Source organism: Coturnix japonica, chromosome 15, assembly GCF_054131305.1.
Source record: "Coturnix japonica strain WE chromosome 15, WE-NBRP24, whole genome shotgun sequence".
NCBI classification, from domain to species: domain Eukaryota; kingdom Metazoa; phylum Chordata; class Aves; order Galliformes; family Phasianidae; genus Coturnix; species Coturnix japonica.
The window spans coordinates 15,917,240-15,934,022 of NC_140677.1; the positions used below are offsets into that span (position 1 = coordinate 15,917,240).

Consider the following 16,783-nt stretch of genomic DNA (forward strand, 5'->3'; position numbering starts at 1 on the left):
CAGCTGAGATGGCTCAGGGAAGTCTTCTTGCCTTGACAGCAGAAAGCAAAGCTTCCTATGGACAGGGAAGCCATGAGCTTAGGGGAGAAGGCACATCAGGGAGCAACCAGCTGAGGCTGGGGCTGGCAGAGGGGGAACAGCAAAGGGAATGCAAAGGAATCTGGGTGTCACATCGGCACCACGAGGAGCAGCAGAATAACATACCGAGCCTGCTGGGAAGCAACAAGACCTTTACTGCCGCCAACCCCATGGCCTCCCAACAACACGCTGAACGCGAGCGGTGAGTCTGCGGCTCCGGATGCCCACTGAAGAACTGCGATACACGGGGGGTTGGTGCGGGGGGCGGCTTCTTGCTTCTGGCCACTCGGCTCCCGGACAGCAGCAGGAGGAGGATGAGGAGAAGGAGACGTGCGTTGCCGGGCGCTGTACGGGCGGGGACCCCCAGCGGCACTGCGCGGCCCCGCCGGCGGGGGTGGGCGGGGGGCGGGCGGCGGCGGCGGCGGAGCTCCGGCGGAATCTATGTCAGCGTCTCGCCCTTGGTGACCTGCGGGGACATGGAGCGCTCAGGCCCCGCCCGCGCCGCGCCCCATCCCGCCCCGCCGCCCGCTCACCCTGGCCTCGATGTACTCGATCCTCCGCTCCAGCGCCGTCAGCTTCTCGTTCAGCGTGGCCAGGCGGGATCGGCACGACATGTCTGCGGGAGCGGCGGTCAGCAACAGCACCGACCCTCGTCCCCTTCCCTCTCCCCCAAACCCCGGCGGCCCTCACCGAAGGAGTTGAGGAAGTCGGCGATCTTCTTGATGGAGCTGGTGATCACCTCGATGTACTCGCGGTTGGCCCAGTCCTGGTGGATCTCTCGCTGGACCGGATCCTCCTGCACCGACATGGCCGCCGCCGCCGCCCGCGCATGTACAACGCTCCTCCTCCTCCTCCTCCTCTTCCTCCTCCTCCCGCTCGGGCTCAGCGCCCCGCCCCGCCGCTGCCGCTATCGCTGTCCGCCCCGCCCGGCTCCTGCGGCACAGCGCGGTCAGGAGCTCAGCTCTGAGCGGCCCTAACTCAGCTATGAACGGCCATACCTCAGCTGTGAGTGTCCCTATCTCAGTTGTGAGCGGCCCTACCTCAGCTACGAGCGGTCATACCTCAACAGTGCTGTCCACCGAGTCCTCTGAGCCCTCTGCCGAGTCCTCCTCCTGTGCCGCGGATGCCTGGGACAGGATTTCTTCTCCCTGAGCGGAGGGAGAAGAGCTCAGCGATGTGAGAGCCTTTGGGGGGCATCGAGTGGGCCCTTATCTGAAGCACGGGACACACACACTGCGATGGGCTACAGCTGGAGCACAGAACTGCCCACTTCAAACACGTCCTGCTCTGCTACAGCTCTAAGAGTCACCTTCACCTACAGGGCGGTGACACACTGAACATGTTGCCCAAGGAGGCTGTGGATGCCCCATCCCTGCAGGCATTAAATGGAACAAGGAGGCTGTGGATGCCCCATCCCTGCAGGCATTCAAGGCCAGGCTGGATGTGGCTCTGGGCACCCTGGGCTGCTGGTTGGTGACCCTGCACATGGCAGGGGATTAAAACTAGATGAGCATTGTGGGCCTTTGCAACCCAGGCCGTTTTAGGATTCATTCTATGACTCACGTGGCCGCAGTCTGCACAAGCTGAGCCCCCTCCCCAGCCCTCAGTGCCCCCCCAGCACAGTAGTGCTCACCTGCAGGTCCCTGTTCTTCAGGATGCCCACCCAAAACGCCTCCTGGCAGTGGTTGAAGGCCAGCATTGCCTTCACACGGTACACAAACTGTTCCAGGGACTTCTTCAGCAAAGGCACGTGGTTGGTCAGGCTGAGATCCTGGTGAATCTGCAAGCAGCACAGCATGGGTCTGGTTGGCTCCTGCCTAGGCTAAGTGTCTGTACATTGAGGCTCCACAGGCCCAGCAGAGAGCAGGACATCATTGGCAAATGATGTTCTGCAGTAGCAGCTCCAGGGATCGGTGCTAACCCAAGCCATGGCTACACAGGTGGGATGGTGAAATAGCAGCCAGCTCTGCAGGGCAGCAATCAACAGCCACACAGTCCCAATTCACAGCAAAAAGCAGAGCTATGATAATAAGAGCACCAAACCACTTAGCTAGGAAGGGACACAGCTACTTGCTGACAGCTGCAAACCCATCATGTCAGGAAGCTGCCAGGATTGCCAAGCACAGAGAAGAAATAAGGAAGATGTAGAATAAAGCACTGCAATGGCAGTCTTTTCTTGCTCGGTGCCTGATGCAGCTCCTTGATATTAGGTGTGTGGGATGCAGTGTGAACTGAAAAGCCATATCGTGCAGAACAGAGAAGCACAGGACTGGGACAAGAGGGAGGAGATGGAATTGCTGTAAGCACAAAGCAGCTGAGGGAGGGCAGCTCTGCCAGGTACTGGGTGTGATTCAGCTCCGGGTGAACCTGTCTGAGCAGTCTCTTCCTGCAAGGCTTGGATGTGCAACACAGCACGGAGTCATTGCTGAAACAGAACGTGCCAAGGGCCACAAACAACTACTCTGTGCATAAGAATGTTTTGCTTTCATGAGAGTACTCTGCAGCCTTCTAGCATCAGATCCTCCCATTAGCTGTGGTCTGAAATCAGATTAAATTCATTTCTTGGATGAGTTCAATATGCGAAGAGGGAAGCACTGCCTTCCTTCAGCTGCTACCAGCAGGGAAGATGTGAGTACCAACAGCAATCTGTTCTCTGGTCTGCACACAGGCAGGAGCTGGCAATCATTGGCACCAACCAGAACCTACTCAGGAGTGACCTCAGTATTGACAGTGCCAAAAGCACCGCTCTCCCTGGGGACTGAAACCCACTGCACTGCCTGCAGCAACTTGGAGTCTCAACAAAGCACCTTCTGGATCACAGGAAACAGCACTGGGACATCCTGGCCGAGTGCAAAAGCAAATACAACACTGACATTGCAATGACGTTATCCTGCTTACAGGGTGAACTGAGACTTTGAAGTAGGCATGAGGATTTCAGTTTCAAATATAAGAATGGCTTTTTAGCATCCCCAGGGTTTGAGCCAGGTTTCAGTTCACCAGACTGATCGGGCAGGTTCTCCGCCATGCTGGCAGCTGCAATGGTGTGTTCTGCTTTTCAGACTAACATTTCTGCTCCTGTTTGATTCTCTGGATTAAACTGCTAGCAAATCTGGCTAGTGGAGCCATGCTTCACCTGCCTTGGAAAAGCTTGTCTCAGAAATGTGTTCTTGGATCTCTGAGGAGCATGAAAGGAACAAAGCAGCACAAGTATAATTTCTTCTAACAGCATTTTCCACTGTGGTTGTCTCACCTGGGACAAGCACTGGCTGCCCACATTTCAAGCAGGGTGCTAGTCCTCCTTCCTTCCTCCCCTCAGTCTCCTACAGACAGGCTGGCAGACTGGCTGGGTGCCACCAGCACAGTCCTTTCCATTTGCCTTCTCCCCTGACATCAACGTGACAAACCAAGATGACACCTAGAGAGAATTTGGAGTATGGTTTTCTCCTTGTCCATTCTTCTGGCTCACAAGGCTGGCCATCTTTGCCATGGCTTCTCTCACCTATTACCAGTCTGGCAATTGTACTTTATACCAGGTTTCCAGGGTCTTGGCTTGTGTGCTCAGAAACCCTCTTGCAGATGCCAACAACAGAGGATAACAAGAACCTGTTCTTTTGAATAGGGCATGCTAACCTGATCTGACATCCAATCAAGCAGCTTCCAAATCAAATACTTTGGCTTTTTGGCCGTTGACCGTGGCTATTTCACCTCCTCTCAGAGCTCTTGCTATAACTAACACACTGTAAGGCTGCAATTAGAACCTGGCTGTGCCCTGGAAAAACAGGGAAAAGAAAATGTGCTTACAAGAGGAGTCTGAGGAGCAATTGGAACTTACCTTGGAGTGGCCACACATGTGATGGAGCTGTCTGGTGCTCAGCTGCAATGTTTTTAGCAAACTCTGCACATCGTCCTGCAATAAAAACATAGATCAGTAAATAACAGGCAAAGCATTTTTTCCACAAGGGAAAAAAAAAAGAAGGAATTAATGCAAGAGTTTTAGTCTAAATAAACCTTTTAGAGGTAAAATTCAAAAATCATTAGATGAACAGGATGAACCACAGGAGAACTGCAATGTGCACATGGCAACTAGAGTAGGACCACACATCACCGCCTATCAATGAAAGCAATTAGGGGCAATTAGGATCAAGACAATCTTGTTGCATCTTGCCTGAGTACCATCTTCTAAAGCAGAGGAACTGGAAGGAGAGTATGCAATGCTGTTAGATTGTGGTATTGGAAACAAGTCCAGCATGAACTCTGGGCAACAATCCTTTTTACTGAGTGAATTATGAGGCATTTCCTATCATGCAGCAAGTATTCTTTCTGATAACCTTATTCCCCCAAATATCTGGAGAACAGATCTCCAGTTTGCTATAGAAAAGGTTATTTCTTAGAGAGCTGGATGAGATGTGAAGGCTAAGCAATAAACCCAAAAGTCTCACTGACAAAGGGGCATTGCCTTGCAACAAAGCAAGGGGACTCGGACTGTTCTTGTCTATCACATGGGTGCACCAAGGTTGGTCTGCACCCACAGATGTTGAACTATTCAAAGTTGCAAGAACTTTGTGCACAAACACTGTCTCTCCAGACTGCAAATCCTCACCAAGCTGGGTGCTGAACGTGACCTTCCCACTCTGTGAGGGACCCCTCTGTGCTGATGGTATTTGGAGGAGGAGGAGGAGGTTGAAAGGGTTTCCTCTGCTATCAGCAAAGCCATCCAGCTTTGCCAAAGGTTCTTGGCAAGCTGGGAAATGCTGTTTGCTGAGCAAGTACTGGACAGGCTGGAGAAACAGAATGCAGCACAGCTGGAGACATCAGACACACTGGTCATTAAGTGCTACAAGTGTTATGCCAACGTGTTATAGCAAGCATTAGTCATGCTTCCCAGATGGGTCCAGACAGTTCTCTTTCCAAAGCACTTACCCGATGTTTTTTAAAGCTGTGGTCCAGGAGAGGCATGGCAAGCTTCAGGAATGCTTCTACAAAGAGACGGCCATACTACCAAAAAAGAGCAATATTTTAAAAGGCAAGTTTAAATTTCTTCTCAAAGAACCATCAGGAAGTCAGGTAAGATAGCCACACATTCTTTCAAGCTACCCTGCAGACTCCTGTTGCTCAGTAGAAGACTATTCTGAAATACACAGGCTCAGTAAGGGTTCTCACTTGAATCACTGACAGGCTAAACATACACGGTCTCATAGTTGTACACAACCCTCTTACCAGCAAACTGGCAATAGAATTTAACTAAATAAAATTAAAGTGTCACTATAGAAATCCTAGTCAGAAAAGGAAGAGTTGCAGGGAGATGCTTGGTCTCCCTGGGCTCCAAGCAAATTCTCTGTGGTTAAGCCATTCAAGGACAGCGAGTGGAAGGGTCTAAAAACATAAAGGTATGTGTGCTCCTTCCAGAGAATTCAGTAACTACCCTGCAGAGCCGGAAACAACTCAGAAAAGCTGATGCTTCAGCAGCTCTTCAATGGCGTTCTTGCTTACCTTCAGGCAGATGCTTAGTACAGGCCTGCTGTCAAACACCTATGTGGACAAGAGTTAAAAAAGAGCCGGGTAAGTCTGCAATTCTGAAGGAAATAATGCAAGCACAGCAAAACATTAAAGGTAGCCCTCTGTCACATGCCAGTTGTTGGTGTGTGGCACCTGTTCTAAGGCAACATCCGTTCTCAAGTTTTGACAGGGAGCACCATGCGAGTGCATGGAATGTAATGGTTGTCAGACACAAGTGCTTTGCAGGATGACCACTTGGTCATCTAAAGGGAGCAGGGAGGAAGACCTTTTGCAGTTGACACAAAATCATCTCGGTGATTTGGAAGTTCTTAACAGACCATCATCAGCAGCATCACTGCAGATCCTCACCTTGACCAAGTTAATGAGGATATGGAAATTGCGCACAGCGATGTTCCACTTCAGCAGCTTCTCCAGTTGCACCTGATGGGATGCAAGGGAACAGGAACTCAGGATGGTGCATTTCTACTCACTTTGCTGAATGCTCTCACTGCATTTGCTGTGCTCAAAATGCAGTTATTTTAAAGACAGAGGGACAAAGTTTTACTACAGGAAGATCTATCACAGCAAAACCAATGAGTGGTAATGCCAGCCTCATCAGTACCCACATGTCTTATAATGCTAAAAGTTAACACACTTCCTTGCTTATAGAAGCTCTTAATGTGTGGATTGCTACCCATTTTCTCTTTGTAGCTTCTGATGGATTTACTGGATTTTCAGATGGTGCAAAGCAGGAGCAAAAGGATGCTAGTCACATTTTAACATGTGTATCAGTTTGGGCTGATAAATGAACCTCTCAGCATTTCCCAATCCACATTCAGCAGTAGATTCCTTCACAAGGTGTACATCTTTATTATACCATCCAGTTTAGCTTGGGTCCTTCTCCCCTCTGTGATTCCAGTGCATTTGTTTTCCTACCTCGCTTGAGTCTGATGGTTTCCCAGCTGGGATGCTTTTCACAGAACTCTCGAGCTGAGCCATCATTACTCTGAAGAAAACTGGGAATGTCTGTCTGTGGAGAAAGAGAGAGCAAATCTGAAAGCCATCCACAAGCATCTGGATAAACCTGTCCCTAAAACAACCTGGAAACTTAGAGATTGCCTGACTAGGCATCCATCTTAGTAGGAAATCCCAGGAGATTAAGCCTAGGGCTCGTAAGCATGTATAGCCCAAGCAATCATGCAGATGGAGAATGTTGGACAGTCACTACCACTTCCCAAGTGTAAATTATACAGACACTTTCCTCTTCTTTGTAGCCTCAGGAGCAAACAAGTTTGCAGTTCACAGCATGAGATGACTTTGGTACCTCAAAAGCACACAAATTTCATCTATCCCTAGGTAATCCACACAGTGGTACTAATGTGAAATTATTACATGACAGAATATGAAAATAAATATAAAAAGGTAGAAAATGTCATTGTGCACCTTGTGACATTCAGATGTCCATTGAGGTAATTACCTGCTCAGTGTGGGATATGTAGAAGAACATCCATCTTTGGCAGAGTTGATCAATTCAGGAACACCAACACTGGAGATTTCTTCTATGGCTTTCAATATGTTGTCTGTGTGCTCCAGGTAGACACTGAATCCAAAACAGATTAGTTCATTAGCAAATATTACACAGAATACCACAGTGTGCTCTTGAACCCTGAACTACCTGTAACACATAGCCTGAAATTGTCTGGTTCATTCTTACGGTGAGTACCTTCAGGCTCCTTCAGTACCCTTGGAATCCTATCCAGCCCCACAGATCTGGGTGTGTTCAAGTGGTGCAGCAGGTTGCTAATTATTTCCTTTTGGATATGAAGGGCTTCGTTCTGCTCCCTGTCTCTGTTTTCTAGCTCATGGGATGGCTATCTTGAGGACTATTACCTACTAATAAAGAATGAGGCCAAAGGCAGCATTAAGCACCTCAGCAATCTCCTCATCTCTCATAATCACACTTCCCTGCACATCCAATAGTGAATGGAGACTCTCCTTATCTTTCTTTTGTTATTTATGTACTTACAGAGGCATTTTTTATTGTCTATTACTTTAGTGGCCAAGATAAGCTCCAGCTTGGCTTTGGCCTTTCTGATTTCCTCCCAGCATAAATGCACATTTGTAGTCTCTGTGACCTGCCTGCCCCTTCTTCCAAAGGTCATCAAATCTTTTGGTCCAGAGCAGCCTGCTCAAGGAGAGGTTCTGCTGAAGAAGGCCAGCTGAGAGAAATTCCACGATGTCTTAATGTGCTCTTAATAAGGCTTGAGTCTTACCAGAGCAAAGTATGCAGAGCGCTGTTGAAGTGGCTGCCCTTCTCTCGGTCCCCACCAGGCTTCATCCATGACTGGCAGAGGAACTGCTTTGCTAGTGAAGCTGGAAAAGGTAAGGAATAACTTACAGAAGGAATTGGAAAACAATTTCCTTCTTCCATAAAAAGGCCACGTGTCCAAATGGCTTGCTAAGAGATCACAGCACCATTACCCTTCAGTATGCCTCAACTTTGAGAAGATGGAACACATTTTCCCTAGAAAGCAGTAAGGTCACAAGCAGAAAGAGGGTCAGATTAGACAGTACAAACTTCGAATGAACTCCAAATGAACTGCTCATTCAGAGATGTAACCCAAGGTTTATAAGCAAAGGACAGCACAAAAACAAATCTAGCAGAAAAGGCTCTTCACACATTACCCATTTTCTCTCTCTTCCAGCCAGTCATTGGTTTTTCAGAGACGGCCATCAGGAGCTGAGTGAGGATGAACGCACACTGGAAGCTGGGAATGCTCTGCTGGAAATTCAGTAGGTATTGGAAACTCTCACTGCAGAATGACAGGAAAGCAAAAAGGTGAACAGCATAGACAGGGTAATCTCCCACAAGCACATAAGTGAAAAAAAGAGCAACAGACCGGCTCAGATCCAAGGTCTCCCTATAGACATTTTAACTACTCAGAACCCACTCATTCCTTCTGTGAATCCTACTGACCTGCTTGTTTCAAATAGCACACTTACACATGAGGCCCACAGACTAACACCTATTTTATAATCCAGTAGTTCTATTTTATCAGCTTTGACTGCGCTGCCATTCAATTAAATGCAAACCTTTTGGTTTAGAGGCATCATCCCTAAGAGAGCTCCCAAACACACACTGATATATAATGTTTGACATCTATCACTTTCAGAGCTGGGGAAATGTTGACTGTACCTTATCAGCTCTTCAAGAGGAAGAAACTCTGTCTCTCCTGGCTTCAGCCTGTCTGCAAGTACCTGGAGAGCTGACCTCAGCAAGCTGGAATTCTCATGCTGAGAAAAACCATTCCTGAGGGTAGAAAAAAGTCCAGTTCAGCACTAGATTAAAGCCAAGTTCAGCAACAGACTAGGAGGAGAGATATCAGATAGAAAAGCATATCTGGGCAGATGTTTGCCACAGGGATGTTTGATGCAAAGAGGCCAATACACCAGAAAAGCCCAACAACACAGAAGTTATAGGGGACACAAAAACTGAAAGTTGCTCTGCATTCACTCATAACCAACTACTGGTTTTGTTCAGGAGAGGCAACTACAAAGCATTTAAATGTCTCCAGCCACAGCAGTGTGCAGTTCTGCACGACTGATAGGCCATTATCTGGGTACAAACGCTAAACAGGAACACAAAAGGGAGGCAGCACACAGGCTTTGTTCATTTATGTGAGTATATACCCTTTTGTTTAAACTCACCATGCAAACAACAAGCGAAAAGTCAGCAGCAGCTGGTGGTAACAAGAGGACATCAGCTGGTACTCCTGGATGTTCAGTTCTGATTCATCTACCACACCTTGGTTTGGTAGAACTGCCTTTAATACAGAACAAACGATTCATTAAGTACCAGTCCAGGGCAAGACAATGGCAAATGGATACACATCTATAAACTCAATGCTTAAAAAACCCTGTGACACACCAGAGCCACTCTTTTCTCCACAAGTAAAACCAAAAATACTTTTAAAGGCAACAAAACTTGATGATTTTTTTTGAGTCAAAATTGCTGCCCACTGACCTGGAAGTAATTGTGCATGTTCTCCATGTGATTGCACAGTGGCTTTAGTAGCTGGACTACACACACAGCAACTTCCTTCGGGGATCTCTGACAAAGGTGGGCAAAGCCAATATCCTTGTTGCTTCTTTCCTGTAGCAAACCAAAATTTTAAAGTCATTGCAGTCTTACCTGAGAATAACTTGAGAAGTCATCACCCAGAAAACCAAAGACTCCTTGCACTCAAGGTTTTATTCTAAAAAACATGAAAACATACAGGAGGGAAAAATAAACAACCACCAGATTCCAACTGATTCCAACTGATTCCAACACCTTCTGTCCACTTAAGCTGAGCTACTCCTCAACAGCAGAGACGGAAGCCACTGATGTGCTATCTTAGCCTGGGTCGTGCCCCATCATGCTGTACATACCTTTAAGAAGGGCACTCTCCTAGTGGAGCCTGGGGTCAGCACACGTTCCAGCTTCCAGCACAAATCATCCAGAAGGAAGCAGAGCTCAGCAGGCCCCAGCTGCACAACTTCACTAGCCTGCAACACCAAAGAAGAAAAGTTAATTCCAGGACTCAGCACCTAATCGTAGTGCCTCGAAGCTCACATTCACTCCCTTCATTTCCAATTATGACTCCTGTTTTAGTTAACCTCAGCCAGGGAGCAATGTGGTATGTGCTAGGCTTTTGTCCTCCCCACTGTAGGTAAGGGACTTCAGTTCTTGTTACTCAGAGCACAAGGTGGATCTGGTGCTCTGGACATAACTCCAGTAACACCCGGCTATGAGAGAGAATGTGTTTATACAATGAAATTAAAAATCACAGCATTGTAAGGGCTGGAGAGACCTCTGGGTCCAACCTCCAGCTAAAGCAAGTTCTGTAGAATACACAGGAAAATGTCCAGATGTGTTCTAAATCTCAGAGGAGACTCCAACACGTCTCTGGGCAGCCTGTTCCAGTGCTCCGTCACTCTCACAGTAAAGAATTTTTTCCTGTGTTCAGATGGAACTCCCTGCATTTCAGTTTGTGACTGTTGCCCATTTTCCTGTCAGTGGGCACCACCAACAAGAGCCTGGCCCCATCCACTCAACTCCCACCCATTAGATATTTATGAGCACTAATAAGTCTCCCAATCAAGGAATCATTTGAAATAATGCCACATGTGCCAGGAGATTCATCAAACAGCCTTACAAGCGCCCTCCGTCCTGCACACATGGTGATAGCTGTCCTTGGAGCAGGCCAGGCTGCACACCACACCACTGCAGCCTTTTTACATTTTACTAATCCTATGGTTGCATAACAAATTAGACTCCATATGGACTGAGCCCGCCTACAAAGAGTCTAACAAAATTAAGCACTTCTGTTCTCCATATCCATAGTAATGCATAGCTTTATATAAGCTTCCAGATGGCAAACAGGGCACTGCCCAGTAAGGGCACTGCCATGACACCAGTCTCATCTTTGCACCCAATTTCTCCTCTAACAACGACTTGAGACACCTGCCTTTCTGCAACATGGACTTTAATGTCATAGGCTCTTTGGAATAGGCACCTCACAGCATTTTTAACATCCTATACCTCAGCAGTGGATTGTACTGTCCTTCCTTTCAGTTTAATGGAGCAGGAGAGGCCAAGGCCACAGAGAGGCAATAAATAATACAAAACTGGTTGCACTCACCTCTGTGTGCATCTCTGTGTCCAGGATAGACTTTGTCAGCAGCCCACAGTGGAGTACAGAGAACACTTCCAGGTCCAGCTCTCGGAAGTAGGGTCGATAACTCTGCAGATGTGCCAGAGGGTTTCCTGCCTCTTTCTCAGCAGTGCTCTGAAAAATGAATGGCAGAATTCAGCTTGCAACCTGCAACACTTTCTAGCTCAAACAAACCCATTTCTTTCCCACAGTCCTCTGTATTCCTTGCCAAGATGAAACAAGACTAAGAAGAATTTGCAGAGATGAATACATTCAATCAGAAGCATTTTCATTTTGGATTGTACAGGTCACTAAACATTTTCTGGAATAAATAACATATACAAAACCAGAATAATTTTTGTTATCTCCTTCCTATGAAACAATGGCTGCCATGAAACTCATTCTGGACTGGTGAAAGGCAGCGCCCCATCAGCACCATAAGAGACCAATGTTTTTATCTCTGATAAATACCAGGATGGTAAGCCATGGCATTTACTGCTTGTTGGTCCAAAATCCATGCATTCCTAAGAGATTAGCTCATGTAACCCTGTCACATTAGCTAATGTATGTTACATGTGGATCATACAGGATTGATGGATTTATTCATCCGTGGATTTGTCTGGAACCAAAACTCTCATTAACTAAAAAAAGGTTTTACATCCATTAATTTCCAGAAGTATCCTAGACTTCATTCATTGTAACTTAAGTGACTTTGTTATTGTGCTTGACTCAGTTTCCATATCTGTAGCAGCACGGAAACAGGAGAAGCAAATTTGCTGGACCAAAAAATATGATAAAACAGGCTCTGAATATCACTCATTAGTAACAGTGTAGTGGTAGTCGTGCCTTGTGGGATGCTGAGTCCAAAGCCAGGCACACCTCCCTGGTCTCTCCCCTTCAGCCAGCACAGATTGTGCATTCTGGACATAATGACAAGAGCTTGCCTCAAAGAACAAGAAAGAAGACCCAACAACTCATTAGTTGATAGATCTGGGGAGCAGCTCTTAGCGTGTGAAGAAAACGGGTAATTTTAAATATGCTTTATGATGAATATATTGATCAAATACCTCAAGGAAAAACTGAAAAGTGAGGGGAAAAAAAAAAGAGACAGACTAGAGTCAGAGAGGAACAGCCCTTACAGGGGTCTGTATTTTCCAGGTTTATGTCAGTTTCTGACTTGAATACAGGAACTGCACTCGCCTGCAGTAATTCAAGGCTTTTGTTTCTGTTTCTATTTCATTTCCCTTTGCCTTTCCTGCAAGCCCTCAAGGGTTTATACCTACCTTCTCTAGCTCAGAGAGCTCGGTATCAGGCTGGTTTCCATCAGAACTTTCATCTGCCTGGGTACGTTCTACACTGCAGGCTTTGCTGCTGTCAGACTTTTTTTTCTTTCCTTGAAGAAAAAAAGCAAATTCAGGGGAAGGAAAAGAAAAAGGGAGAAAGAGGTTGCACTGTGTTCAAATACAGCTGCAAGGCAGGGAAACAGCGGAGGCTGCACTTCAATCAGCCCTCAGAAAGCACGGATCACACACAGGGTGAGAGTCACTTGTAGCCAGGGTCAGTCCAAAAGAAAGCCAAATGCATCTGGGACTCTCTCCTCACCCAGCTCCTTTTTTAATGGAATAAAATCACAGTAAGAAACTGCAGCAAGTCTCACTTTTCTTACAGTATTTTAAACGTGTTATGCACTGATTGCCAAAATGGTGGGTGGCCACCTTAACAAAATGCTTGAACCAAAATTGACATTGCTGTCTCACAGCAGTGACAAAGGCAGAGGACATGGAAAAGGACAGCAGGGCAAACAGCTACAGAAAGGGCTCATTGGGATGCTGTACTAACAGCAGAATAACTCAATTCCCAGCAAAGGACCTGGCTGTGACAATCTGCAGAATATAGTCATAACTTTCTTCTGCCATAATTACTCCTATATGACAGGTCCAGTGCAATATGCTGGTCAAATCCAACATCACCTCTGGTTCCTTAGATGTTACAAGCTTTCCTTACCATTTCTTTTTCTCACTGGACCACCAGCATTAATGGATGGTACTCCCTCTGGGGCTTCAGAATCAAAAGTAGCAGGTGGTGGGATGTAGCCGGGGGTTGCTGAAAGAGCCAAAACACATATTTGTTCAATTCAGTTCCTGAATGAGAAAATACAGGCAAGTAGACATCCAGAGGAAGTACCCCATCCTTCATTGCCCAAACAAAAGGGGAAACAATACATTACACAACACAGCTGAGGCTCATTGCATACACATGTTTCACATTCACCTGCCAAACATTTCCCTAGAACATTCTGCAGCTCTGTGATGTTCTGTAGTCGAGTCAAAACCTTCCCCTTCATCTCAGGATCCTGTTGCTGGCAGAAGGCATTTACAACCTAGAGGCACAAAACAAACTGACTGTGAATTAGGGAGATGTGTACTCACTTTCACTATTTTTAATTTTCCTAAATAACATCCCTATGTCCTAAATAAGCACATGACACTCTGCACAAGTGGCCTATCTGACCAGATCCAGACTGAAGGAACAGAACTCTTTAGAAGCCCCTATGAAAACAGACATATCACAGAACTGTCAAAAAGGACAACAATGATCACCTTGTTTCAACCCCCCTGCTATGTGCAAGGCTTTTCCTTGACAATTGCACCCCCGAAGCCTGAGGTTAGTGTGTTAAGTGTCACTCCTCAGTGCCCCTCCAAAATAGGCAGGCAAGGCTCTACCCACCTCACGAAACCAGTTGAGTGCATAGAACAGGAGCAAGCATAGAAACTCCCGTTCCTGCTTGGAGAGAGAGTCCAGCTTCCCTTCCACCTCCAGGTCAGTCAGGTACAGAGGGCAACCTGAGACAGAAATAGAGAACACACTGGGCTGCATTTGCTACCCATCCTCTCACTTCTGTGTGGACAACGACTCTTCTCAAAGCCCATAATAATTCCACTTGCCAGAAAAAGCAATTGTCTCCCTGCCTCCCTTTACTTTATGGGCAACAGAGCATCTCAGCCTCCATCATAAACTACAGATCTCTCCCCACAGATGCAGGAGGTCTCTTCAAATCCACAATAGAAGCAAGTCAGATAGATGGACTCTGCACAAGGTTCACTTCCCATACCTAGTAAGGCATCAATCTCCTCTAGGCTCCCATTGTTTTGTTCTCCAGTGTAGAGTCTGAGCAGTCGGAAGCAGGGTGATAGGCATATTGGTGATACTACCCTGGGGGAAGGAAAAAGAAAAAAATATAAATAAAAACATAGAGAAATGGAATTGGTCCTCCTGTGCTTTCTATCTCTCCAGAAAGCTTATTACTTATTAAAACAATCATATGATTCTATGATTCTATACTTTTCCCTTGCATACTGTGTCCTCCCCACGCCACCTAGCCTATGCCTTTGATTTTGTTCCTTACAAGCCACAGCAGCACAAAGCAGAAATGCACCATATGGTTAAAAGAAATATATCATTTATCAACAGTTTTCTAGGAAAACACACAGGCAGAGAAACAGCTGTACTGAATATGGAGTCAGATTTATTTCTAGCAGAAAGCAAAGGTCAATATTCCAGGAGGAATGACAAGAATTTGTGTAAAACATATTTGTCAGCAGTGGGGAAACCTTCGTGAATATTTGCCATCATGCTACTTACTGCTCCCATTCTGAAGTGAGGAAAGTTACTATTTTTACATTGATGTATGTAGGGTAACTAGATGGATTTATTTTATATTTGCTATAAATTGATTCTGTCTTTCTATTAAGCACAACTACAACCTCAACAAAGCCTTCCAACAATAAATTATGCAGAATGTGATGCTGATAGTTAAAATAAAAGGCTTATTATTTTTAACATTGATGGCCCACTGTTTAATTTACTTATTACACACTTCTTGTTTCATTCCTCAAGGACAAAGCCCTCATCCCTCAAATTTCACTTCTGGCTGCATGTTTGTCAGAAGTTGAGAATAAATTGTGTACTCTTTACACACACTAATTCCTTGCTGATTCTATTTGAGAATTCTTGCTCAGAATACAAATTTTGCCACCTCAGAGTTACCTACCCATCTCAATAAGGCATTTAATAACACAGAAGCACTGGACTAAAGAGCTACTTTTCTCACATGACAGATGGAACACAAAGTGGATGCAACATGACTAAGACCACCTAAACAGCCTGAGTCAGAACAGGCTGCCAGGTCCCTATCACATGCTTATGCCTCTAGACTTATCTGAACATTTCTACCAGCAAGGATGGGAAAAGAACACTGAAAACTGGCAAATTCTCTGCCCAGCTCCTCATCAAGCACTTAGGCAGCCAGGGATGGGCACAGTGTACCACATCAAGTGAAAATACAGTTATTTTAACTGTAGTGTGACTGCAAGATAAGTGTCAAAGTACCTTTTCCTTTGGCTACTCGTTTCATCAGCAACCCTGCCAGGCTCACTCTGTGACACCAGTGGTAGGAGGTTAATGGCAATTGCTCCTTGAGTTTCATCTTCATCCAGATTATACAAGGACTTCACTGGGAACAAAAAGGAACTGCAAGAAAAGACAGACAAGCTCAGTTGAAAGGATCACAACGTTAACACATTCAGTTCTCAGTAGCAGAAATATTACAAAGACTTAAGCCAATGTTCAGCATACCCATCCACTGTAGGGCTCAGATCCACCACAAAGTCACTGGGAAAGTCCTCCACCAAACTCTTCCCAAACTTATCCTATAAAGAGAGGAAAAAACCTGCTCAACAAATTGGTTCAGTGAAGCAGGCTGTGACAATTGGAAAAGGCAGGAGACAAGGCCAAGCAAAAGGATTCTGGAACAGCCACAGCAGTGAAACCCACTGCTTGCAAGGACTGACTTCAGACAGACAGTTAGGACACGTCACCAAGCATACACAGCCAGTCCCAAGAAGAACTTGAACTTGTATCAGCCTTGCTAAGAAAAAAAAAGAAAACCAAGATGAACGCTTTTCCTCCACAGAGCACTCAATTGGATGCCAGGAGACTCGTTTTCTAGCTCCTCTTCTACACAACCAGCTGTTTCAAAAGGGCACACTGATTCCAGCAAGGAAGAGAGAAGAGCCCCTGTTATCCTAATTATCATAGATTTTCACTGTGGCTCCTCCAGGTCCTTTAGTATCAGACAGCCTTAATTATCTGACCAGAAGCCAACCCTGATATTGAGTCTAAAGCTCTTCCAGGTTCTACCTTGTTTATGGATATTAAAAGCCTATTCTCAAACGTCTATTTCCTTTAAGTCTTCCCTCCTTCCTGCTGTTGTGTGAAAGTTCACGTACAGGAAGCTGTTAAAGCATAACAAGGAATCTGTCAAATAAGAACAAAAAAAGCTTCAAAAAAAAGCCAGAAAGATGAAGGAGTAGTTTGTATCTCTTCAGTCTCTTACAGGAATCTTAGCATACCCCCAACAAAGAAACAGCTCTCAGACTGGAATGAAATCTACGGCCCTGTCCATGTTATAAAACATCATGTTTCTGAAGAATACATTTCAGTGATCAAGTTCA

The 16,783-nt window shown here is 46.0% G+C and overlaps 2 protein-coding genes across 3 annotated transcripts in view; both read right to left on the reverse strand.

Annotated features, from left to right (window-relative positions):
• Nucleotides 1–213: 213 nt before the first annotated feature.
• On the reverse strand, nt 214–927 carry BRK1 (BRICK1 subunit of SCAR/WAVE actin nucleating complex). The gene is made up of 3 exons (XM_015874587.3): nt 769–927; nt 612–694; nt 214–544 (listed from the first exon to the last, which is right to left on the reverse strand). The coding sequence occupies exons 1-3, from the start codon at nt 884–886 to the stop codon at nt 518–520; spliced, it is 228 nt and encodes a 75-aa protein (XP_015730073.1). The 5' UTR covers nt 887–927; the 3' UTR covers nt 214–517.
• The window catches only part of FANCD2 (FA complementation group D2), a 30,242-nt gene continuing 14,327 nt past the window's right edge, over nt 869–16,783 (reverse strand). Inside the window, exons 22-44 of one of the 2 annotated variants that reach the window (XM_015874584.3) lie at nt 15,906–15,979; nt 15,660–15,800; nt 14,383–14,483; nt 13,998–14,113; nt 13,542–13,650; nt 13,275–13,373; nt 12,554–12,663; nt 11,259–11,405; nt 10,006–10,122; nt 9,599–9,727; nt 9,283–9,398; nt 8,771–8,884; nt 8,260–8,387; nt 7,848–7,947; nt 7,052–7,174; nt 6,511–6,604; nt 5,944–6,015; nt 5,569–5,607; nt 4,999–5,073; nt 3,911–3,985; nt 1,712–1,858; nt 1,140–1,226; nt 869–1,011 (exon numbers count right to left, since the gene is read on the reverse strand). In XM_015874584.3, coding sequence (XP_015730070.1) covers nt 961–1,011; nt 1,140–1,226; nt 1,712–1,858; nt 3,911–3,985; nt 4,999–5,073; nt 5,569–5,607; nt 5,944–6,015; nt 6,511–6,604; nt 7,052–7,174; nt 7,848–7,947; nt 8,260–8,387; nt 8,771–8,884; nt 9,283–9,398; nt 9,599–9,727; nt 10,006–10,122; nt 11,259–11,405; nt 12,554–12,663; nt 13,275–13,373; nt 13,542–13,650; nt 13,998–14,113; nt 14,383–14,483; nt 15,660–15,800; nt 15,906–15,979 — 2,364 coding nt within the window. In that variant the 3' untranslated portion in view covers nt 869–960. Of the gene's footprint in view, nt 1,077–1,118; nt 1,227–1,711; nt 1,859–3,910; nt 3,986–4,998; nt 5,074–5,568; nt 5,608–5,943; nt 6,016–6,510; nt 6,605–7,051; nt 7,175–7,847; nt 7,948–8,259; nt 8,388–8,770; nt 8,885–9,282; nt 9,399–9,598; nt 9,728–10,005; nt 10,123–11,258; nt 11,406–12,553; nt 12,664–13,274; nt 13,374–13,541; nt 13,651–13,997; nt 14,114–14,382; nt 14,484–15,659; nt 15,801–15,905; nt 15,980–16,783 lie in introns of both variants that reach the window. The other variant, XM_085517103.1, reaches the window with a different exon arrangement.

Excerpts from the sequence above, each read along its gene's own strand:
- BRK1 (XM_015874587.3), bottom strand. The coding sequence starts at position 886 with ATGTCGGTGCAGGAGGATCCGGTCCAGCGAGAGATCCACCAGGACTGG. Across the intron at positions 695-768 it reads CGACTTCCTCAACTCCTTCG|ACATGTCGTGCCGATCCCGC; the intron begins GTGAGGGCCGCC and ends CCGCTCCCGCAG. Across the intron at positions 545-611 it reads TCGAGTACATCGAGGCCAGG|GTCACCAAGGGCGAGACGCT; the intron begins GTGAGCGGGCGG and ends ATGTCCCCGCAG.